We start from the raw sequence: 24,742 nt of genomic DNA, 5'->3' as shown, positions 1-24,742 counted from the left end.
GTTACCGACGTCAGAACATTTGGTTGTACTCTTCTCTATTCTGATTAATAATAGATGACTGCTATTATTGTTCCATTCCCATTTGTACTTGCAATGGTTAAATGTGAATTACATCTTTTCTGACCGATGTATGGTTGCTTTTACTAGATTTCACGCTTGTGTTTGTTTCCTCTTCGTGTGTGCAGGTATCCATTCGCGGGGATCGCGGAGGATTGTGACCAGCCAAAGCGAAGGAGCGAAGGCAACATCTCTTCGCCAAACAACAGCGCTGGAATCCAAGTAGGTGCTCTTTACCTCTTGTTTAATTGTAATTAGGAACATGCATACCAGCATTGTTTGATTGTTGCTAGACCCTTGCTGGGCTAGTAGGGATCGCCTCTATCCGTAGAGGGGATTTACCTCTCCAACAATTTGGCGACTCCACTGGGGATCAGCCTTTTTGTCTCTTGAGTCCACTTTTGTGTTTGACTTTGATTGGTCTTTTCTCCGAGATTTCGGGATAGTTTCTCTCGTTATAAACTTTCTGGGTACATCTGGGAAGTGTCTTGATTGTTAGAAGGCTTTTTGCTTTTGGTTTGGGAAGTTTTTCTTTGGCCTTGCTTGTTTTTTATCTTCAGCGCGTTTTAATTCCAAACAGTCGCGCTGACATCGCGACCCTGTTCTTTGGTTTTCTTTTCATCGCGCCTGTACGTCTAACAGTCGCGCTGACCTCGTTTTCAGAGACAGCGCGCTTTATTCGTGTCCTTCCGCGCTGACATCGCGCCCCCGCTTCTTTGTATTTCCCGTCATCGCGTCTGTTTGTTTTATTTCCGCGCTGACCTCGTTTTTCCGAGACAGCGCGCTTTATTCCTGTTCTTCCGCGCTGACGTCGCAAAGTTGCTAAAGGGCTCCTCCTGTCAGCGCCGAGTTGCTGAAGGCTACCCGCGCTGATCCTGTAAAATTCATTTTTGACCAAATTAGCCCCCTGAACCTTTTGCTTTGACTATCCCTTCTTCTCTCCACCTGCTTTGTGACTTGCTTTCCACTGTCTGAACTCTAAACTGCTTGATTGCGGAGCCTGGCTTCATAGGGTTTCGTTTTTGCTTAGTTCTTGAGTTTGCAAATACCTTCCCTTCTTTTGCTTTCGCTGCTTGGTTCGTGTTGCCATCCTTACTTTTGCAATTGCTGGATTGTGTTGAGTCCCTAATTGACTGGTCGTAACTCTCGTCCGTCGGGTGTTTGCTTTTCTCTATTGATTTCGCACTCTAAGCCCTAGGACATCTAGAGGCCATGTGTGTGTCAAGCCTACCGCAGGACTTCTGTTTGCTTGCTTGACCAGCAGGTTCTAGACTTGTTTTCGCATTTGTCCAGTGATTGTCGGAGTGTTTTGGATTGTGTTTCCGAGTGGTCTCTTTTCGCTTCCTCCTTGCTTGCAATCTTTGCTTGTTTTGCAGAGCTTAGATCACATAGCTCGTGCATTACTTTGTTTCTTTTGATTTGGAAACTTTGGTTGAGTGTTTCGGGAACTTTGTGTGCTTTCATTAAGTAGTTTACTTGGTGTTCTAGTTCCTCCAAATTATTTTGGATGCTTTGTGTCACTGAAAGAAAATCAAACTAGTAGCTTTGCTTTTAAAAAAGTTGAAAAGGAAAAGAATGTTTCATTGATTTGCATTTTCAAAAGAAAAAGTTTCCTTTCCTCGCTTTTAGTTGCATTAGGCTGTTTGATTGATTGTGTTCGTTTTGCTTGATTGAAATCTCTTTATCCTTCCATAGCTAGAATTCATCGAACAAAATGTTTCTCTTTGACATGTAGTTTGCATCTAGGTAATTGTGAGAGAACATACAATAGGACCTGAAATCGAAACTTAATCTCAAGATCAACTATAAAATGAACCGGATGAATCTAAAAATGCATTGGAACTAAACGCAAATATCTAGAGGTCTAGGTTAGAGACGTGTTCCGGCGTCTTTAAACATAGTTACTGTTGTTTCACATTACGGTTGGGTGATTCCTCCTTCTGTGACTCGATAGTGGTCTAACACGGACTGTGCTCCCACGTACCGTCGCGTATATAGGGAGACCCCACTAGGCTTTTATCCTTGATCCATAGGAAGCCGAGTCTGCCGCCTTACGATTCGCAATGCAGTGAACACAGCATTCACGAAGATTGACCACCCGTACCCTAAAAAGTATTCTGTGGTTTTGCGAAAAGTCTGGCATACCTTTCACCTAGAATCTCCGGAGCAGTCACTTTTGATCCTTTTCGGACTCCCTAAATGAAAAGGTGCCTGTGAGCATCTTGTCACTTCGTGCTCATTAAACATTCGAAGGAGACTGGAGTCATCTTTTCGTCCTTTTCTCGACTCCTGAAACATGAAAAGGTCAAGTTTGGTTCTTGTGTCTAAAAATTTATTCGGCCGCGATAACATTTCCTGTTAGGTCTTGTGTGTGCTAGCTTGAGTAGGTTTCGTTTTCGTTTGCTATGGCAACTTTTCCAAGATTCACTAACCCAGGCTCCCCCTCTGATGGGAACCCAGGACAATTCCCTCCTCTTGGGAATGTTGGTGCTCCGTATATGGCGACGTTGTCCCTACCAGGGTTAACTGTCGGGTTGCCTGTGTGGTTGTTTTCAACCTCTTTGGTCCCTACCGTATCGGCTGTTAGTCCATCAGTCCCTCCACCTGAACAACGTCATGTTGATCCTAAGGTGGATCTCTCCCCTTCGATGCCTAATTCTATGTCTTCCTCTTGTACTTCGCCTGGTGAAACTCTCGATGTGGGTAACCAGGTGGTTAAGAAGAAGAAGAAGAAGACCAAGAGGAAGAAGTCTCATCAGGGAGAGCTTACACACACAGTCCCCCTCTCAAGTCCAGCTATCCACTCCAGTACACTCGAAGTCGGGTCACCTTCTGCTCCTCCGCGGAAGGTTAAGTTTCCTTGTCGATTATGCAGGGAGGACCATCTGCTTCGTGATTGTCCTGGCATTCCCAGGGTATTAGAAGTTTGGTCTCACGATCCGGCCCACCCTTCATCGTCCACTGATGATCATGGCGATGCTACCTCATCAGTTGGGAATGGTAAGGAGAAAGGGAAGCTTCGAATCCCCTGTCGACTTTGTGAAGGCAAACATCCCCTTCACCTTTGTCCACTCATGGATAAAGCCTCTGCTGTATTGGAAAGTCTTGCTACTCCTCCGAATCCATTTCCCGCCGGTTATCAACGTCTTTCTACAACTGTAGATCGCGCCCTTGTTGACGAAGAGATTGCTTCAGATTCCTCTCTTGTCCAGGTCCCTCTTCCCGAACCTGGCTGTCCCCAGCCTGTTCCAGACCCGCTGTTGGTCGGACAAGGTGTTGATTCGAGTTCACCTCCTCTCAACCACTCTGTTTCGGAAGAGCAAAATTCTCATGTTCTTCTCGTCTCCTCAGATTCTCCTGAGCTTGATAAAGTTTCTCCTGAAACCTCTCCGGAGAATTTAGAGTCGGTTCTTTCCGAGCAGGGGGGCAACCATCTGGTTCCCCCACCAAGTAGTTCGGTCATTTCCTTCGATTGGAGTCGTTTGACTACCCCTCCCCTTCCATCCCATGTGCCTTTCTGGGTCACCGCCTATGCTGCCCAAATGGCACTGCCCAGCACTGTGTTGGATGAAGGTGCATCGGTTAGTCTCATGCCCGTTACTACTTGGCAAGCCTTGGGTTCCCCATCGCCTGTACCTGTCGCCCCGAATCTCACCGCTTTTGATGGAGGAACGAGTCAACCCTTAGGGATCCTTCCACAGTTTCCTATCACTTTGGGAGGCAAGACAGTCTATATAGACGTCTCGGTTACCCAAGGTTCTTTAGACTTCAGTCTTCTCCGTGGGCGTGATTATGTGTATGCCATGGGAGCCCTTGTTTCTTCACTTTTCCGTGTGGTTTGTTTTCCACACGATGGAAGAATCGTGACGTTCGATCAATTATCGTTCGTTCGTCCACAAGCCCCTCCGGCGCACTCATCCTTCCCTCCTGGCTTTCATCCACAAGTTACATCTGCCTCGCCGCAAATCAACTACGTGGCCACCTACCCCGTGCCCGTACCCAGTGATGACACCATCGTGCATAGTGTCCTGGGGGCATTAGGTCCTGATTTCCAAGATGTCGGCCTTCCCTCCGGAGCCACTTTCTTGGGGGCCTCCACTTCCCGTTCATTATGATGAAGTCTGGATGGAGCATAGTTCCTTTCCGGTGTCAAGCTCCTTAAAAAATGAAACTAGGCTTGGTCGGAGCATAGTTCCTTTCCTGTGTCAAGCTCCTTAAAAAATGAAACTGGATCAGTCACGAGCATAGTTCCTGATCTTGTGTCAAGCTCATTAAAAAATGAAACACGAGTTATGAGGATAGTTCTTTTACTGTGTCAACCTCATTAAAAAAATGAAACAACTCCCTTTCCAAATCGAGTCTTTTGATTAAGATCTCGTAAAATACAAGTCGAGTCTTTCATCGATCTCGAGAGTGAACCTTCATTCCATCCACTTTGTCGAATGCAATGAAGCTTGGGGGGCATGTACCTCGATTTGCATTATTATGCTGGGGGCATGCGAACTTATAACAAGCATAGTTTTTCGTTTCAAGCTTGTGTAAACATGAAACCGAATCCAAGCAGAGTTCTCCATGGTTCAAGCTTGTGTAAAAATGAACCCATACCCGAATTACATCTCGTGATTGCCATTTTTATCCGCTGAATTATGTTCAATGAGCCTTGGTTGTTTCATTCCATTGCTACCATCTCTTTGGCCGATCATATGCTTTCACTTGGTTGTTTATCCTTTCCTGAGGAACCGCAGCGATGAGTGGTTTTATTAGCCAGCCTCTTGACCATTACATGTTTTGAGCAGTTCCACCATTACCGGAACCAGTTGCTACCCTTTATACCACTCGTTCCTCTAGGACGAGTCTCCTTTAAGCTCTTTTCTGACTCGTAAAATGTGAAAAGATTGCCGAGTATTTTTCCCTTTTTTGACTCGTTAAAGAGAATAAAAATGGAGGTCTTCTTTCAGCTCTTTTCTGACCGTTTAAAGATGGAAAGATTGCCGAGTTATCCCTCTTGACTCGTTAAAAGTAAAAAGAGGCGGTCGTCTTTAAACCCTTTTCCGACCGTGTAAAAACGAAAAGATTGTCGGACCCTTGTCGTTTCCGGTTCGTTAATGGTTACGAAACGACGTGATACCGATTACGTTTTTAATTTTTCAGATCGATATCACTATTTACGAAAAGTACTCCTCGATCGTAATGATCGGGCGGTTCTTTTGAGCATAGTTTTATACTTTTTCGGGCTCGATAGACACAACTGTACGAAAAAGGACCCCCCTGGAGTCTCCTTTCCCGCTGTCTTTTCAGACTCTCTAAACAAGAAAAGACGCCGAGTTTTTCCTTTGTCAGGCTCGTTAAACACTTGATGACATCGGACATTGTCGAAATGACACTCTTCAAGCATATGCTATCCCCGTCAAGCTTGTCCTCCAAAAATAATCGGGGTACCTGCCAGAAATGGTGGGGAAATGGAACTGTAATCATAGTCGTGTCGGCAGTATGTCGCTCTTGAACATGGCACTCTTCTGCTTCGTGTCTGGTTGGGATCATCTCATATTGTTTTTCACTGACCTCCGTGGGTTTGGGATATCCTGTTCGACCTCTCATCTGCCCATTGCCATCATCACTATACCCTTTGCTCATTTGATGTCAAATACTGCCAAACCCGCTGTAGCGCCGCCGATATGTTCAAGAGAAGTTGACCTCTGCAATAATACAACCTCATCTGCTATCTCACACAAATCATTTTTCCTCTGTCTTGCGTCGATGATGTGGGAAACATTATGGCCCACCTTCGATCAAGGTCCCTTCCTGTCGACTTCAGCTCATTATCCGGGAAGGTGACTTAGAGACTCCCTTCAGGTGCCTTAGAGCCTGCATGCCTCAATGGCAGGTTCTTCGTGTTCGACGCGAGGTTTACATCATTGGCCTCCGATCGAATGATTCCGTGGGTGTTCGACACCAGCTCATTGATTCACATGCCGTGGATTGTACCTATAGTACCTTGAGGACCATTGTCATTATTGGTGGTACCTCTCGCGTCTGTTAACAGTTTTCATCATTGACTGGTAATCAGGCGATGTTCATGCATGTTCGACTTCGACTCATATGTTCACATGCTTGAACTTGTACTTTGTTCGGATCGGGACGGAGCGCAAGACCCTGGATCCCTATCTTTGAGGGCCAGGTTGCGGTTTTGTGGATGATCATTACATGACTCATTGATGGATGGCTGCGCCCATACCTGAGTCTTCATGAATGGCTGCGACCATACCTTATCATTATTATGGTCTTTTTAGCTGGGTGGCTGCGTCCATTCCACAGACCTTTTTTGCATGTCTTCACGGATGGCTGCGCCCATGCCTAGACTGCATGTACTTGATTATCAGAGATATTTCAGTCCTTCCTGGTGGTGTTCCAGTTCGGCGTGTGTTGTAAAGCATTTCACCCCTCCCACTCTCTCGGTCTTCATACTTTAGGGGGCATCTGTTACACAGTAATTTCTCACTGCCTTCCTGTCAGCCACCCTGCTGTGCCCAGATTCCACAATCACTAAGTTCTTGCTCCCTGAACTGGTTAAAAACCCATTTTTCCAAAGTTTTGTTCATCAGCGCGTCTGTCTCTAAAATAACCGCGATGACAGGCGCCTTGTAATGTATGTTGTGTGCTGCCAGCGCGGAAGAACATCACTTTTCCGCGATGGCATACAGCGCGCCTTTCCCGTGTGCTTCCGCGCTGACATGACTGTCCCAGTTATTGATATGCGCCGACAGCGCGGAAGTTTCCTCATAATCCGCGCTGATCCAGTTTGGGCGAATTTGTTCAAACAACCAGCCTTCCAGATGACTCCAGGCTTGGTTGTTAGCTTTGTGAATGTCGACTCCCTTCTATGGCATGTCTGTTCGACCCTTTGCAACCGTTTCCCTCAAAGATAAGCTCATCCTTCCACCCTTTTAGGAGGCTCCTTCTCCTATATAAACTCCCACCATTACCATGAGCAGCTAGTTTTGGATAGTTAGACATAGCTTGGATTGTATAGAGCTTATAGTGCTCAGATTGCTGCTACTATAGGTATTTGGTGTGCTAGGTGTGGAAGTGATTGATTGCTTAGGGAAGGTTGTTTTGTGTTGCTTGTGTGAGAGAGAGAGTTGTTGTTGGTCTTGGGAGAATCATCCTCAAATGTGAATGCTTGAGATACATGCTGACTGGCCCCTCCTGAAAAGGTTACCGACGTCAGAACATTTGGTTGTACTCTTCTCTATTCTGATTAATAATAGATGACTGCTATTATTGTTCCATTCCCATTTGTACTTGCAATGGTTAAATGTGAATTACATCTTTTCTGACCGATGTATGGTTGCTTTTACTAGATTTCACGCTTGTGTTTGTTTCCTCTTCGTGTGTGCAGGTATCCATTCGCGGGGATCGCGGAGGATTGTGACCAGCCAAAGCGAAGGAGCGAAGGCAACATCTCTTCGCCAAACAACAGCGCTGGAATCCAAGTAGGTGCTCTTTACCTCTTGTTTAATTGTAATTAGGAACATGCATAGCAGCATTGTTTGATTGTTGCTAGACCCTTGCTGGGCTAGTAGGGATCGCCTCTATCCGTAGAGGGGATTTACCTCTCCAACAATTTGGATTTTAGCAAATGATTTTCTTCTTTATTTGGATTTTAACATCCATGGCTTGATTCCAGAGGAGAGAAGAGTTAGATCATTCATAACATGAAAATAAGAGACAGAAGACATACGATATATCTCAATACTTGAGTAGGAAATTGCCACGTTTAAAGAGGTAAAGAATCAACTACGAGAACTAATGGATAGGCTAAATACTCTTAACGTTCTCCTCAATTACTAATGAACGAATTTGATAGCCGCCTGCAACAGATTTTAGATTCAAAAGGTACTTAATAAGGACTTATTGAAGAAGTACAATTGCATGTTTGATCCTAGGGAAGTATCATCCATTGTAGCTTCTTTCATTTTTGTTGCCTTCTACATTGGGTGCTTATTGGTTTTTTTAATGACTATTATATGTCTTGTTTTGATAAGCTAAGTGTGAAATTCCTTCCAGGTTTATAATAAACAATACTTAAATATGGATATATGTAATTTTCGACGAGTTCATCATCTGAAATTTTCTCATCAATTTTCCCCTTTAAATAGGTTAGAATTATTTAATTCTTGCATTCAGTATGGCGACTAGCCCAATAGATGCACCCATCAATCTAATGATCACACACCTATTATAATAATTTCAAAACACTAAGTATGGGAGCTGAGCCAAAATTTGAATGGTCCTCTCATACCAAATTTTGTGAGATCCAGTTGGGACCTCATACCAAAGAGCATCACAAGCTATTGTTGGGAAATTTTTTGTTATTAACATGTATGTGAATTATGGAATCTAGGTCCATAATAAGGTTGAGACAAAAAAATGTGGTCATTTAAGGCCTCAATATGGATCTTAAAGTTATCCTCCATAAGTTTTCAAGGTGGGAGAAGTAGTAAAAATGACACATAGAGTTGATTCCTCCAAATATTTTTCTCTAAAATATGGCTGAAAAATAATATATTGATCCAACCACAATTATTTATACTTTATAGACCTTCCTCTTGGATCATATCTAACAACATATGAAAAAGTTACTTTACCTAGAACATCTAAGTTAAAGGCCTACTCACATTTCTTAGAAGAACATAATATGCCATCCTCAAAATCCTCCACCTCCTCAAGTTAAGCATTAATATTACGGCAAGGAAAAATTACTTTTAATCCTAACACAACAATAGGATTTTCGCTACTTGTTTTACCAAGAAATATAATTTTGTTACTGAAAGAAGATGACTATGTAATCAACAAATGTTAACACTCAAAATAGTTTAGTGAAAATGTTCAATCACCTAAGGAGAACATTAGACCAAGGCGATACTAAAGGTGAGGCTCCCATAATATGTACAACTTAACCTCCACCCATCATTATCCCATTCTAGTAGTTTGAGTTAATTTGATTGCCCCTGTTTAATGCATCCATTACTACAACAAATGAACTCTTGAAGCCCAATATTTTCATATATTGAAAAGGATTGGTTGATCCAATCCCTCTACTCTTGTACTTCTCACATGGATACATTGTCAAGATATTTGGTGTAAAGTTAAGATAATTTGTGATCCCATCTTTAGTACCATGAATTAAAGATTCACATCTATTCTCTACTTTATTTTGTATAAACATGACAAGGAGACATAAAAACTTGACTTACTAGTGACAAATCTTCTTAATAGTCCACAACATCATAAGAGGATCCATAGAAACATCACTAAAATTCAACCCATATTAAATAGTTATCAATTTAATAATTCATTATATAGTTTAATATATGCTATTTTCTAAATAACAATAACAAAAAAAATTATATATTATATAATAGAATATGTTTGTGTGTTTTTCATTAGCAAAAACAAAGTTGATCATATTTGTATTAGATTTGTAAAAAATACACATAGCAGATACTTATAACATTCACAAGGAATTGAGGTCATTATATTCTCGTTACAAATTTCTATCTCAATATTTAAAATTTGAGCAAAAAAAATTAAGAAGGCCATAGCCATTTATAAGATCGATTGTAAACGCCTAATATTTTAAATAGTTATATTTAAATTATACCATGATAAAATTTTAATTATTTCCAATAAGAAACTAATTTACTCTATCGTCACCAAGAATAGAGTACTCTTGAAAAGGTCTATGTAGATATGATATTGTATTCAATCAATATTGATTATTGAAAAAAAAAATTGGAGTTGTACTCTTCACCTACGCATAAACCTTGTTGCTCTAGATATTTCAATAACAAGTCACACATGAGCCATCAATCGACTACTATGTTTTCTCTTATTAGCCTTGTCCTCAATTACACAAGAAAAAGTGATGTCATCTTCTCCTACATATCCTTCCTTATATAGAATACATCAATGATAAGGAACCCAACCCCTATGACCCACCTATCATTATATAATTCTTCCTTTGTCCTAACATTTTCCTTTCACATAAGCCTACATAATTGTTAATTTTTTCTCTCTTATTACATAAGTCGTCATCGTCATCCTCGTGGTCATTATCATCGTCATTTTTAATTTCCTTTATATTCTACTTTGAAATTTGTTTATATATTATTTTATTATTGTTATATTACTTAATATTATGTGGGATCTAAATCTCCTCTTCTGGTGGGATCTAAAGCTCCATCTCAAGAGAGCATCACATCACTTTCTCCTCATCAAACTTTACATCCCTTCGCACAACTATCATTCTGAAGGATGGAAAGTACACATGGTAGTTGTGAGGAGTTTCTGTGTAACCCGCAAATACCCCCAATTATGCGGTCGGCCCAAGCTTATTCCTTGATTCTTTAAAGACATAGCAGTAAAAAGAGGTTCCAAAAATCCTGAAGTGCAACACATATGAATTTCTCCCTAAGAAAGCCTCCTCTGGTGTAATCATGCCAAGAATCTGATGATGACTCTGATTCTTCAAATAGACTAATGTGTTGTATGTTGTAGCCCACAAATGCAAAGGTAGGCCTTGGCCATGCAACATCACCCTTGCTTCTCCCACAATGCTACAGTTCTTTCTCTCAGCCACCCCATTCTATTGTGGATTGTGGGGTGTGTCATCAACTCTCGTCAAATGCCTTCTTTCATACATAAAATTTTAAATTCATTTGACACGTATTCAACTACATTATTTCTCCTTAGAGCCTTCACCTTCATGTTGGTTTCTTTCTCAACCAATTCCTTCAATTCTATTAACTTGGAGAATGTCTCATCTTTCTTCCACGTGAAGAAGATCCAACACTTCCATGAGAATTCATCAACAAAAATGACAAAATATTTGTGTCTAGAAGTGGAGGATGTCGAGAAAGGTCCATATACATCATAATGGATCCTTTCTAGGATTGCATGTGCTTTGTTATCTCGATCATGAAATATGGATTTTGCATACCTCCCCAACATACATCCTTTGCATACATCTTGCTGCTCAAGTACGTGTTTAGGGATTCCAGTGGTTATTTGTTGTATAATCTTCAAAGGTGCCATGATGCAAATGGCCAAGTCTTTTGTGCCAAAGTTCACCAACATTTTGGCCCTACACTTTCTCTGCCATAGTGCTCAATGCAACACAATATTCCACCATTTATCTTATACAGGTTCTTTACACAAACCCTGATCTAGTTCACCTGTCCTGTGGGTATGTTTCTTAGGAATGATTTTCCTTTGCTGAAGATCACATCATAACCATGGTCTTCCAAAAATGCAAAAAATATGAGATTTTTCTTTGGGCCTAGAAAAAACATGATATCCTTGAGCTTGAGAGGGGAGCATAACTCCCTCTGAAAGGTGATTGTACCAATATCAATCATGAAATACCTTCGGTCATCACCTAGCTTGATGTACATCTAGAGATATTTCTCCTCCACGTCATTGAAAATTTCTCTACACCCTATCATGTGGAATGATGCACTTGAGCCCGAGTACCACACACTCTCCATCACTCTACTAGAAATGCATGTAATAAAGGTAAAGCTAAGATCGAACTGTGAAGCCAAGGCTTCACCTACTGCTCCTCCTAAGGTCTTCATGCTTGCCCTTTTATGTGGACACTTTGTGGCATAGTGTTCATATTTGTGACAATGGAAGCATTTAATTTTTGACAAATCTTTCTTCTTTCCCCCTTGGCTAGATTTTGGTTTGGTTTGAGATTTATTCCCTTTTCCCTTTTTTCCCTTTCCAACCAATGAAAATTTTTCTTCATCCACGCCCTTGGATGAGGTCCCATCTCTGGTATTCTGCATTATTTCCTCCTATACCAAATTAGATCATAAGTGTTCTCAATTCAATAGTTTCTCCCTTCTATTCACCGAATCTTGATAGCTACACCAGCTCTTGGGAAGGCCCATAAGGGCTAGGCTTACCAACTCATCCTCTGAAATAGTAGCACCAACTCCTGCAAGCTCATCACGAACTTGTGTGAACCTGCTCAAATACTGTGGAATAGTGTCATTCTTCTACATCTTGACATTTCAAAGTTTATCCTTGAGTTTTAGCTTCCTGTGGTCACTACTATTCTGGAATAAATATCTCAATTCCTACCACATTTCATAAGGGTTTTCTCTCCCATGGATATTGGGGACAATGTGATCTCGTACACCCTCCAATATTATTCTCCTTTCCTTGGCTACATATTTCTTCCACTGAGCAAGGTTCTGGGCATCCGATTTCGTTGGTTTTGCAACATCTCTCTTAATGTATTCTAGCAATCCATTGTCATGGAATACCTCCTCCATGAAATATTTCCATGTGATGAAATTAGAGCTACCTTCCAAGGCATGCTCTAGCCTCAGCTCATTGAAGGTCATCTTCTCAGCTATGAAGAGATCCTGCTACACTAAACTACAAATTCGAACCTTCTGAGAAACGATTTCGAAATTCTTGCTCTATTGTGAATCATGTTCTAGTACCATGTAGAAATTATGGTGTATATTTGCAACTCCTTATGAAGTTTTTTCAAAATCATGACACAAACCTACTCTACTGCTCTGTGAAAGTTAATTCACAATTTAGAACAAAGATTTCAGACATGCAATAAGAAATAACACACATGCACATAATATTTTCCATGGGGTAGGTAATCTGCTGAAAACCCCAATGTCTGCTTGCATTAATCTGATGAATAGAGATGTATTACAATTATTTTTCTCAATTAAGCACAACCTGCAAGTGAATAACCTATGTCTCTACTCACTTAGAAGCTTTGACCCAAACTTAGTCAATTTATGCCTCTGCTTGAGCCCCTATTTCTTTGCAAAATTCCTTGAGAAATTAGGCCCATGTTATTTAGGATTTTTCCCAAAATTGATTGCGCAATTCCTAAGATTGATCACCTGACTGCATGCAACACTTGTACACTCAATACTCGTCTACAATTGATGTTACACTACCTCGGAAGCTCCACCACAACTTGGGAACTCAAATTCTTTACATGAACTAGATATTTTGGGTTGATTGATTAGTTCACTAGATGAACATTGAGTTTCGTTGAAGTCCCACTGCATAACTGAACTTCCACTAGTTCCTCCAATAGTTAGAACTAGTTTAACTTTAAAAACTCCAATAGCTAGAACTAGTTTAACTTAAAACAACTTGAGATAACTAACTTTGATTGCTACAAATTAGTAATCACACACGCTTAACTGAGCTCTAACTTCTCGAACTAGAATTGATTGTGTAAATTGGGTGACACAAACCACGCCATACAAGTTAATTGCGTCCAAGTTGTCTGGTGACGTGGAAACTAAAATTTTCTCAGTTTAATCAAAGCAAAATTAAATTGAGAATTTCTTACTGCATTTTTCAACAATCTTTCAGGTGAATCTAATCCATGTTTGCGATGAAATTCAGGAGTTCCAACACAACAATGTGATGATAACAACAACCAATGGATAGAAGTATCATTCAAAATAAATGAAACAGTAAAAAATCGCATATTAAAACACAATCGATGGAGACCTTGAAAAGTACTCCAACTATGTTATTGCCTATCCATGTTCACCGAAAGTGCCTTCATCGCTCCTCTCATGAAGCACACCTCTGTTGTCAGCCTCCATCACTGTAAATCCCATTATTTGTTTTTAGCCTACATCACTCTACTTCCTGAAGAACCCATCAACAATGTAAAGATAGACTCATAATCGTTTACCTTTACCTTTTTTACTAGGGCTTCGTATTGAAAATTTTAAGACATTAAATTTTAGGACAAAGGATTCCTTTCTTCTTAAATTCCCCCTTTGTGTAGTATTGTTGAATGCGATGAAGATAAGTTGTCTCTAATTGTATCAATAAAGATCAAAGGGACAAAAGAGGAGTTGTAGTCTAGGAAATCTTGCGAGGAAAAGTTGTCGAATTCTTCAGAGTCAGCTACCCCCACAAAATGAAGATACAAACAAATTGTTGCCTTTATATAAAATAACGTGAATGGTAAGTGAAATAGAAGACTCGGTATAGGCGTGAGAAAGTAGTAGCCTCCAAGTTGGTGGACTTGGGGCACACTGTCAGAGTCAATTTTGGACTTGTTAGATAATATTATATTAAATTGATCTGTTTTTTTCTTAAATGTTAATTGTCTTAAATGAGTTTTGTCTTAAGTGGTTATAGTCTTAAATATAAAGTTTTGTTTTAAAATATTTATGTCTGAAATTGTTTTTCTTAAATAAAAAGTTGTGTCTTAAAATAATTTCTCAAACAAGTTTTGTCTTAAATTTAAAGTTTTTTCTTAGAATAATTTTGTCTCAAACTATTGTTGTTTTAAATATAAAGTTTTGCCTTAAAATACTTTTTCCTCAAACTGTTTTGTCTTAAACTTAAAATTTTGTCTTAAAATACTTTTATCTCAAACTGTTTTTGTCTTAAATTTTATATTTAAGACAAGTCCATAGATATTAAATTTTAATACAAAATAACTAGAATAAAAATTGACTTTTTAAAACAAGATTTCCTTTATCTTAGAAAATGTCTTAAAAATACCATTGTGTAATAATGATGCCACTAATATGGGAATACTCCTTCACAATTATGGATAATGCAGATCCCGTACCTCTTCCAATGTCTACCAAGGTGTTCATACTCTTAAACCCATCTTCATAGATATTTACCATGGAAGCCAGGACAGTTTAGTGTTAGTAGCCATGGCCTCATTGAAAATCTTGTTGGCTTGGGGACTGCGACCAAGATATTCCTAGGGACTCATACCATAAGCTTCCAGTTATACCTTGTTTGCTATGCAGGAAGGGCCCACAAGCTTGTTGATTTTCACCCCGCACGAGCAGCTTCGAAATTTGCATCGTCTGACTGATCAGCCCCCTCTTGTTCAGTAAAAACGCCATCTGATGTGAGCCTGAGAATTATGTAAACGTATCTTAGAGTGGAAAAGAAAAATTACATTCGACGTGAGCATGGAGTATATAAAAACGATGAAAACCTAAATTGAAGCACAACCAAGCAAGCAACCAATGAAAAAAAGAAGGTGGTGGAAAATGTTGGTTCTCCATGGTTCGCTTCTCCACACCACATTCAAAAATCTTTCTGGCCCCTCGCTCCTGTGCCTCCCAATTATGAATCCTTACTCCTTATTGGAATCTTGACTTCTTATTGCGACAGATTCGAGTCAGCATACGCACTGAGCCGACCATGATTTTCGATTCCCTAATTCCTTTACAAGCAGTTTCTTTCACTCACGGCGCAGCTCCCTTGGTTACCGAACATAAACCTACGCCGTATCTTCTTCTATCGTAACGTCGCCACTTTGGGGAGGCCAGAGGCCACCGTGTCTGCATACAACGCTCCATGCGCGACGTGGAAAAAAGGTTAAATAAGGCAGTTGTCTATAATGAGATTTTTTGGAAGTCTTTCAGTCAAATTTGATACCTAGTTTCTGCACAATCAAAGCGTCGCAGGGGTTTTTCAGAGTGCTGAATCTGAATATACAGTTAAAAAACCATTTTAACTGCAACAAATCAAAATTTAACCTCAATTTCTTCCGTCGGATTCCATCATCGAAATCTCCAAAAAAATCACATTATAAACAACTCCTTATTTAACCGCTTCGTTTCACATTCTTTGAAATACCAGCTATAGATAAGATGAAAAATATTCTAGCCAAACTCAATCGTGCCGATTAATATATTAAAAAATAAAAATCAATGGCGAAGGGAATATTTACTATTACACACATATAAATTTAAACAACACATATTAAAAAATAAAAATCAACGCCTAAGGGAATATTTACTATTACACATATAAATTTAAACAACAAATGTTTTTGGATTTTGTTGGGCTTTTAGCATTGCAATCATATAAATTTAAAAAACACATGTTTTTGGATTTTGTGGGGCCCACAGGGGATTTATGACTCTAGGAGGGAATAATTGTTGATAGGTTGGCACTTACTTTAAGTTTTAACAATTCAAAAATTGCACTAGCAATGTCATTCTAAGGGTCGGTTTTTTTCATTTATGGCTAGGAGCGTTAATCATTATATATCTTGGAAGTTAGTAAGAATATAAATTTAATAATATTGTTAAGCATATTTTAAAATTTAAAAAAAAATTAATAGTTATAAATTAATATATATGGAAAGTGAAAAGAAACTTCACATTTAGTAATTTATATTGAAATTAGTCAACAATTTGAAATATATGATTGTACTTATCCCGAATAATTTAAAGGACTGTTTTGTTCACACTATACGTTACTCGTCTGCGAGTCGAATTGGAGATCATGTAGCGCGTACAAGTGAGAGTTTCTCTACGAGCTTCTTTGACATAACTATCTTTTTAGACAAAGAACTATTACGTCGTTATTGGTGTTGGAATTTGGATTTCTCAGCATCGGTTACATAATTGGTTACATAATTTTGTTGTGATGTTTTGGTTTTTTATATTTTTGGTCAAGTAATTTTATGTTTTGATAATAAATTAGCCATTCATCAATAAAAGTTTGATTAAAAAATTATTTTTTTATAATATTAATGTTAATTTTTTTTACATATTTATCATAATAAAAAAATGTCTATAAAACAAAAATGACTTATTGAATCTCCAACCTTGATTTGAAATTGTATAGTGCACTCGCAATAAAATCTCCATAACCCCTAAAAATAACATTTATATATATGGAAAATGACTAAGGAAATATGATAGGACATATAAGATAACCAATAAAACTAATTGATTCGCTGAGAGAAACATTAATAAGTTGATATAGAAGATTTTTGGTTTCCTATAGAGTTTTCATCATTTTTGTTTGGGAAGATGTTCATTGTTCTTTGTATGTGTTTGTTAGTATAACATCAATATTAGTATTATTCTCATCCATATCTTTATCCTTTTATACACATTTTCTTTTTTAGATGATTGCTTACCACGAAAACAAAAATCAATAGAGTTGCCAATCATGTTTTATTTTCAAACCAACTCTAGGCATCTCTACTGGGAAATATCAATCCAACCAAGGAAGATCCTCATCATCTCCATGGAATGTAACGTCTTCCTCGGAAATAAAGAGAGAGAGGTTCATGTCAAGTAGTGCCCTCTATAGAGGATAGTCAAGACCTCAAGACCTTAGGAAAGGAGATTTAAACTTGGTTAAGAGCGAGAGGAGGTGACCTATGATTTGGTTAAGAATGATTTAGCGATCCAATGGAAAAAAATTTCAAAGAGAAAATGAGATAAAATAAGGTTGTTGGATTTTATTTTATTCAATTAAGTTTCCATAATAAATATGGTACCTTTTAATAGAACACAATATGACTTCTTTCACCACTTGAACTTGAGGGGTCTAGATTAAGCTAAGTGTGAATAATAGGAAAAGTACCTTTAATGACTCAATATTTTTTTTTTCTTGACACAATCCAACGTCTTCAAAGGAGCGGCTACAAAATATGTCTTCACCTACATAAACATAAAATACTATTAAACAAATTAAATGAAATAAACACATAAAAACAATTATTTATTAAAAGAAAAGCCAAAAGCAACAATGCACACATCTTTTACCCACTCCACATAATGTGGAATGTACATCAACCACCTCTATAGGGTTTAATCAATGAAAGTATCACCTACTCTACCATTGGATACCAAATGTAAACAATAGAAAACTTAAAAAGACATCAATTTCAAAGCCAAATAGAAAACCCAGATTCCACAAAAACATACAAGCAAAAACAAGAACAATAACAAGAACGAGAATAGAGAAATTCATAAATAACTAGTGATAGCAAAATCATCAACAAAAGAAAGAAGCATAATAAGAAAAGGAAAGACAATTCAATAATGTATAATGGAATTACTCTCAACTCAACAACCAAAAACCCTGTATGCCTTGCTTTGTAGCAAAGTTCCTTTATGATTTGTTATGTTTGAATGGAGAAGGGATTGGCAGTATACAAAATGGAAGAAGATAAGAAAATGTGAATTTTCAAGAAAAAATCTAAACATTAAATATAATGAACAGAGGTAATCAATATATATATATATATATATATATATATATATATATATATATATATATAATGAATAAAGGGTATTTACATAAATGAAATATAGTAGCCTCTTCTCAATTACTCAAATCATGTGCCCCCCCGTCACTCAAGGGACTGGTCCATTACATCCGCTTGCTCCCGCTACCACCACTGTTCTTCTCTAACATTTATTGAAAAACACATGCCATTTCCTACTCTAGATAAGAAGGTTGGTGACAGTTCCTCTCACTTCTATTCAAATGATTGTTGCTCTCTCTACGCTTCTACCCTAAGCATAATCAATGTTTTTCAAGCCCATTTCACATTTGGTTGCACCCATAAGGGTTAGAAGATTGAAGGTTTAAACAACCTAGCACCTTTTTGATGTGAAGGGTTCGAATTTCCCTTGCACTGTGCATGCAACTTCTATTACTTGAGTTGTCAAGGACTCCTACATAATATCTATTCAGTTGGTCTTGCAGAATATTGATGGCATATTTGACTTCATGGTTGGGACCATCAGGTTCGACTCTACAATGACAGCTGGAGAACTACCACCATGTCCTCGATCTCCTAGAGGAAATGAACCAACATCACCATGCTCCCACCCCGACACGACAATTATGGTGTCCCACAACACAAAATTTATTAAAATTTCCACGGGCTCATAGTTCACCCTTGAAAAACATCTTCATGAACATTTTGTACCTTCGCATTCGGTAACTCAAGGATGTTCAATTTTGGCAACCATGGTGTGCATGGGTCTACATTCTCCTTCTGAGTTAAGCCCCATCTCTCAGTTTGTTGTCCACCAATGAGCCTTTACCTGGCTCAACTTGGTTTTGGTGGGTCATATGGGGAAAATTAGGAAGAAAATTTAAAATAAATGACCTTCATTTATTAATATCCCCATCTTATTGCTAATTTGCTCCTAACTTCTATTTTAGCAATCTGCATTTAGTTTTGGTCTGATGTTAGTGACTTTGAATTAATGGTGTGATAGATAGATCCATTTTAACTCAAGATTTACCAAGAACCCAGAGGAATCAAATCTCTTTAAACTAAAAATCTTTCTTCAAATTTTTCACTTGCATTTTAAGAGATTTAAATCATCTCAATACTTATAAAAGAATCTAGAATTAAAATGGGTTTAGGTTACTTATAAAGCAATTTTTAACTATGAGTAAAATTTAAGATAAAACATGTATCTAAAATTGATTTGATAACAAGATTGAATTCGTTAAATTATAAACCAACTTTGAAATTTTTAACTATAAAATAAACTTTAAAAAAATATGTATGTCATAGGTTGATTATTAACCATATTGAATAAAACTCAAAATTGGAATGTTTTAATTATAAGTAAACTCTAAAAAATATCATATAGTAAAATTGAATAAAGCCTATGCTTCTCCAAAATTTAAGATAAACCTTATATCTAATCGTTCAACGGCTCAAGGTAAGGTCTTAACAACATTTTCGGAAAAAAACAAACTGTCAAAATAACGTTTTATAAACTTCAACCCACATCACAAAAGAGTGCCACGTCAATTTTTTAAACGTTAGATAAGGAAAAAATGGTTCGTGACGGGCATTTTTCCCGTGAAATTCCACCCCTGCTTGCCAGGAGCAGTGTAGAATTTCCAATGTGAAACATCATGGTTTTGAGATTCTAATGTCTGTTTTCATCATTTTACTATAGAATCATAAAAAGTAATTTGCTCTATGTAATTGGCACTGGCTAAATCACTTTGTGATGGGCAATTTACTAAATTACATCTTAGAATTATTTTTGTCTAAAGAAATAAAAATGAAAAGACAACAGAGTAACTATTAATTCATTTAATTATAATTATATAAAAAAATTTATAAATTTTTAAAAGATTTTTATAATATTTTTTTAGCTTTTCAAATTTAAATAAATACATTATCTAGCTATAAACATATACAACCACACATATTAATAAGTCAATAACAAAAAAGTGAAATCTATTTCATTCTCATAAGTAGTCCAATTAAATCCATCCCACAAAGTGAATGTTGTTGTTTAAATCTATAATAAATCTGCTACATAACGTTGCTCTGTGTGTAGTTCTTTGAACTGCATCTTCTAAATGGCCTAGAGCTAATCCTAATTGATTCTGTAATAAATCTGCTACAGAACGAATAGGTCTATTTCTGAGGTGATCTATATCATGAGTGTACCGATTCAAAATTTCACCCATATAAGGTAATCCACAGTAGCCAATACATCTTGTGGTAATGAAAAAAATCTCATTTTCAGGTATATCAAGATTCAGTTTTTGGTTCAGATTTCGTGGACCAATCTACAGATATTTATTACTGATGTTTCCAATGTAATCTTATTTAAGTGAATTGTAATAATGAAAAAAACGGTTCTCTACTCCACATTTTGTTCTCTTCAATTTTTGTCATGATATCGGAGCTTAGCTTACATGAAACTCCTTGAAAACAACAGAAGAGAAAATAAATTAGTTTGCTTACGGCTTCCTTAGAGCAACGATGTGAACGAAGTGAAAACAGCTAAAAAAAAAAAAAAAAAAAGAAAGAGAAGAGAAAAGGTGAGCTAAAATTCTTAACAAAAATTTGGAAAAACCTACTGCGAAGAGGAAATAGAGAAAAAAACAGTTCTGAAAAAAAAGCCGTATTTTGAACTACATTCACAGTAACAAATTAGAGAGGGTTTTTTTAAGTTGAACTACATTCACAGTAACACATTAGAGAAATTAATCGACCTGCGTTATTAATGCAGCCCAAAAATTCAAAAGAAGCGTTAGCGTAATTAACGCTTGACTCCAGTGCACGCACCCTCCCAACGAGTAGCAGTGCGTTAGAGTGATTAACTTAAAAAAGTACAAAGGACGACTCCACTCCATTTTTTTTAAAAAGTCATGCCTCTTTAGTCATGAAGCTCCTTGGGATATACGTCAGGTAATTTTTAAACAAAGGTTTTTTATTCGTGAGGAAATTTGGGATATAGGCATTTGGGATATACGTAAGGCTTTTTCTTTTTTACAAAATAAAGTTCTTTTTTATAAACAAAAAGAGCATTCACATTTGTTTCAAAAGGGACCATTTCTTTTGTTTGAGGAAAGGGGCTTATATAATATTTGAAATGTGGTGGTATTGTTAAAGGGACCCGTAATTTTTTAATAATGGATTTTTTTGAAGTTTATTTGAAATGGGGATAGAATTTTTTTTTAAGTTTTGAAAAAGAGATTAAAAAGAAAAAGGTGCATTGTTATAATAGTATTATGATTTTTTTTGTAAAATTTTTTGTGCAGGTGTCATCTTTTGTGAAAATTTGTAGACTCTTTTGTTTGTGGAAGCTAAGAAGTAGAGATATTTTGTACAATCTATTTTGCTTGTTGAGTCATAGTGAGCGAGCACTCAACAAATGGGAAAAGCCAAGAGGCTGAGAAAGTCAAAACTACAGTAGGAGATGTTTCAGATCTTTCTAAATTTGGAAGTGAAGAGGAAATAAAAAAATATGTCAATGACAACATTCTTCCCGTGATTTCAGATGCCAAGAGAGCGAAAGAGATCTATGATACCCATGAGAGGAGTTTTGGTGTAAGGGGAGAACTGAAGTTGAAGATGAAGGTTGATCTACAACAGATCTACAACGAGATGAAAAGTTTGTTGAATCCCACTATGCACAGTTGCAAGTGGATGAAAATTTAGTGATTCGAGCAACAGAACTTGTTGATGAAAATCTAATGAATCTAGCAACAGAGCTTGCTGATGAAAATATGATGAATCTAGCAACAGAGCTTGCTCATCAAAATTCGGTTAATCCAGCAACAAAGCTTGTTGAGGACAATGAAGTTGCCATTGAATCCAACAATTAATATTGTTGATGTAAAATTTGATGAAGATTTATTGACTAATGATGAATGATTTCACGTGATGCAACAAAAACATCATATTGACATGATGTTATTTGGTGAGATAATCCCACTTGACTCTGAAAACCAAGGGGAAGAGATGGAGACAAACACAAAGACAAAGATAGAGGCAGAGACAAAGAAGGAAGCCCACAAAGAGGAAACATGGACAGAGACAGAAGCAGAGAAGGAAGTGCAACAAGAGAAAGCAAACATGGACAGAGACAGAAGTAGAGAAGGAAGTGCAACAAGAGAAAGCTCTCATTGCAGAACAGAAGAAACAAAACCAAAAGCTCTCATTGCAAGGCAGAAGAAATAGAACCAATTTGATTCTGTAAATATTTTTAATTCTAACATTGATTTCTAGTGTGCAGGTAAATAGAATGACTATGAAGAAGAATTAAATTTCCTTGAAGCCTGACTTTCAACACCATGCCTAGATGAGGTTTGGATAGAAGCTACATAAATGAATGTTGAAGACACCATGTATGATGAAGAAATTAATGAAATTTTCAGGTATTGGAGTCTTAAAGAGATGAAATTGTATTATGGTTTTTTGCAGCAGATTGATGATGAAAAACACACCACAGAACATAATATGTGGCAATAACCCACATACAAATCATTTTTTGAAAAAGTCCAAGATATGTTTAGACAACTTGCAAGAATGGAGAACCTGCTGAGGTTTGAAGGATACAACAAAGAGAAAAAAGTTGAAACAATTTAGAGGTTATAATATCTCGAAGAAGAGAAGAAGAAAAATAAATGTAGTCGAAGCTTCTAAATTGTAAGCCTAGGTGAGAAGGTATCTTAATTAAATTTTATGTGGTTGAAATTAAGGAGGAGTGTTGGAGAATCTAATTCCAACCACCTAGTTCAGTTTCACTTAGTCCAATTTAAGTGGAGTTTCACTCTAGTCATTTATCACTAATGTTTCCAATGTAACCATATCTAAGTGATTTACCATACTGAAAATAGCAGTCCTCTGCTCCACGTTTGGTTCTCTTCCATTTTTATCAATAACCCCGTAATTAATTCACTGCTATATAATTATTCTAAAACCTTCTAAAGTCCATATATTCAGTTTGGAACCCATTAATTTAGTTGTAGCTTAAAATGACCGCAAGCAACCGTATTAATACCTGTTGTAATTACCGCTCTGACCGTTAGATATTGTTAACTAATGATCTAGTCTAGTGACTGGCTTACGTGCATACGCGATGGATGTAATTATATGCAGGAAGAGGCAACAGAGCCAGCGGTTAAAGGAACGAGGAATGTGATGGAAGCTTGCGCAGAAATGGGGTTCGGTGCTGTTTACCTGGACCTTCACAGAAACCCATTCGCCATAGTCAATGAGGATTGCTGGAGCAACTTGGACTACTGCATACAGACCCGTGTATTTATAGCTATGGATTCAAACACTATCATGAATATATATAGAAACATCAAGTTGGATTTTATGGATATGGGCTACCTCTATTACTTGGTTTTGTTCATTAATTGCAGAACTGGTATTGCTATGTAAAAACCTTGGCAGAGATATCGGCATCGGAGCTTGCCATGAAATTGAACTTAGAGCTGGTAGTGGCGAATCCTGGGGTGGTTTTACGTCCGAATTTGCAGTCCACCATGGACGCTGACACTGCTCATATTATGAAATACTTGACAGGTGGGTAATGCTTTCTATCATAGTTAATAATATATATATATATAGTTGAGACGATTACTGATTTAATAGTAGAATTGACGGACCTATGATGATGAGATCAATGCCAGGGTCAGCGAAGGCGTATGCGAACTTAACTCTGGTATATGTGGATGTGAGGGACGTTGAGAGGCTGATATTTTGGTGTACTAAACGCCCTCGGCCATCGGCCACAGATATGTGTGTGGAGAATGCAACATCCACCGAGGAGACCTCGTCGGCATCTTGGCCAAACTGTGCCCACGTTCTCCCCTCCCTACCGAGTACGCACCACAGCAATCTTACATAATATATTTTAATATATTTATGTTCAAATTAAATATTCATATCTGGAAACATGTGAATAATGAATCACACAAACAAAGTAGTGTAATGCTCTGCACCATCATGCATGTAGGTGTTGACCAGATAAATCCAAGGAAGCAGCCATACCGGTTTTCCAATCAGAAGCTAAAGGATTTAAATTTCTCGTTTACACCTATGATCAAGACATTAGCTGACACCGTCGAAAGCTTACACAAAGATGGGTTACTTCAATGCCATCTTTCAGGGTGGGATGACATGGATGGCAGCCCCTCGCTGTTTTCTAGGAACTGATAAACAGAATGATACAAGTTAATCCTCTAATCCTTAATACTTCTATATCGCTGCTTGCTTTGGAAATATATAATGCACTCAGATGCTCACTAGGAATCTAATTATTACTTCCGTGTCACAGCAGTTATTAATGTTTCAACGCAATCTGCATTAAGCTCATGGTTAATGGAGATATCAATAAAGGAATTCAGATAGTATTTGCATGTTTGATTAAATATCTATGTAATACCCTGTCATTTCTGGAAGATTTCGATCAAGCTTTTGTATGTTTCATTAAGCATCTATGCTCGTACCTTGCCATTTGCCTATGTTACGAAAGATTTACATCTCTAGTTTCACCTTTTCAAATTTATTTGTCTTGGGATGATTAAAATTATGAAATTCAACATTGAT

At 37.6% G+C, this 24,742-nt stretch overlaps 1 protein-coding gene across 1 annotated transcript; it reads left to right on the top strand.

Annotated features, from left to right (window-relative positions):
* Positions 1-22,144: 22,144 nt before the first annotated feature.
* Positions 22,145-24,349, top strand: LOC149214341 (cinnamoyl-CoA reductase 1-like). The gene is made up of 5 exons (XM_089389368.1): positions 22,145-22,237; positions 23,285-23,443; positions 23,554-23,716; positions 23,824-24,015; positions 24,150-24,349. The coding sequence occupies exons 1-5, from the start codon at positions 22,145-22,147 to the stop codon at positions 24,347-24,349; spliced, it is 807 nt and encodes a 268-aa protein (XP_089245494.1).
* Positions 24,350-24,742: the final 393 nt, after the last annotated feature.

The sequence above is a fragment of the Pinus tabuliformis genome, chromosome 1_1 (genome assembly GCF_031772625.1).
Source record: "Pinus tabuliformis cultivar Carrire ecotype Pingquan chromosome 1_1, CPIR1, whole genome shotgun sequence".
NCBI lineage: Eukaryota > Viridiplantae > Streptophyta > Pinopsida > Pinales > Pinaceae > Pinus > Pinus tabuliformis.
The sequence above is the reverse complement of the archived record's forward strand: the minus strand, read 5'-3'. Positions and strand labels throughout refer to the sequence as shown.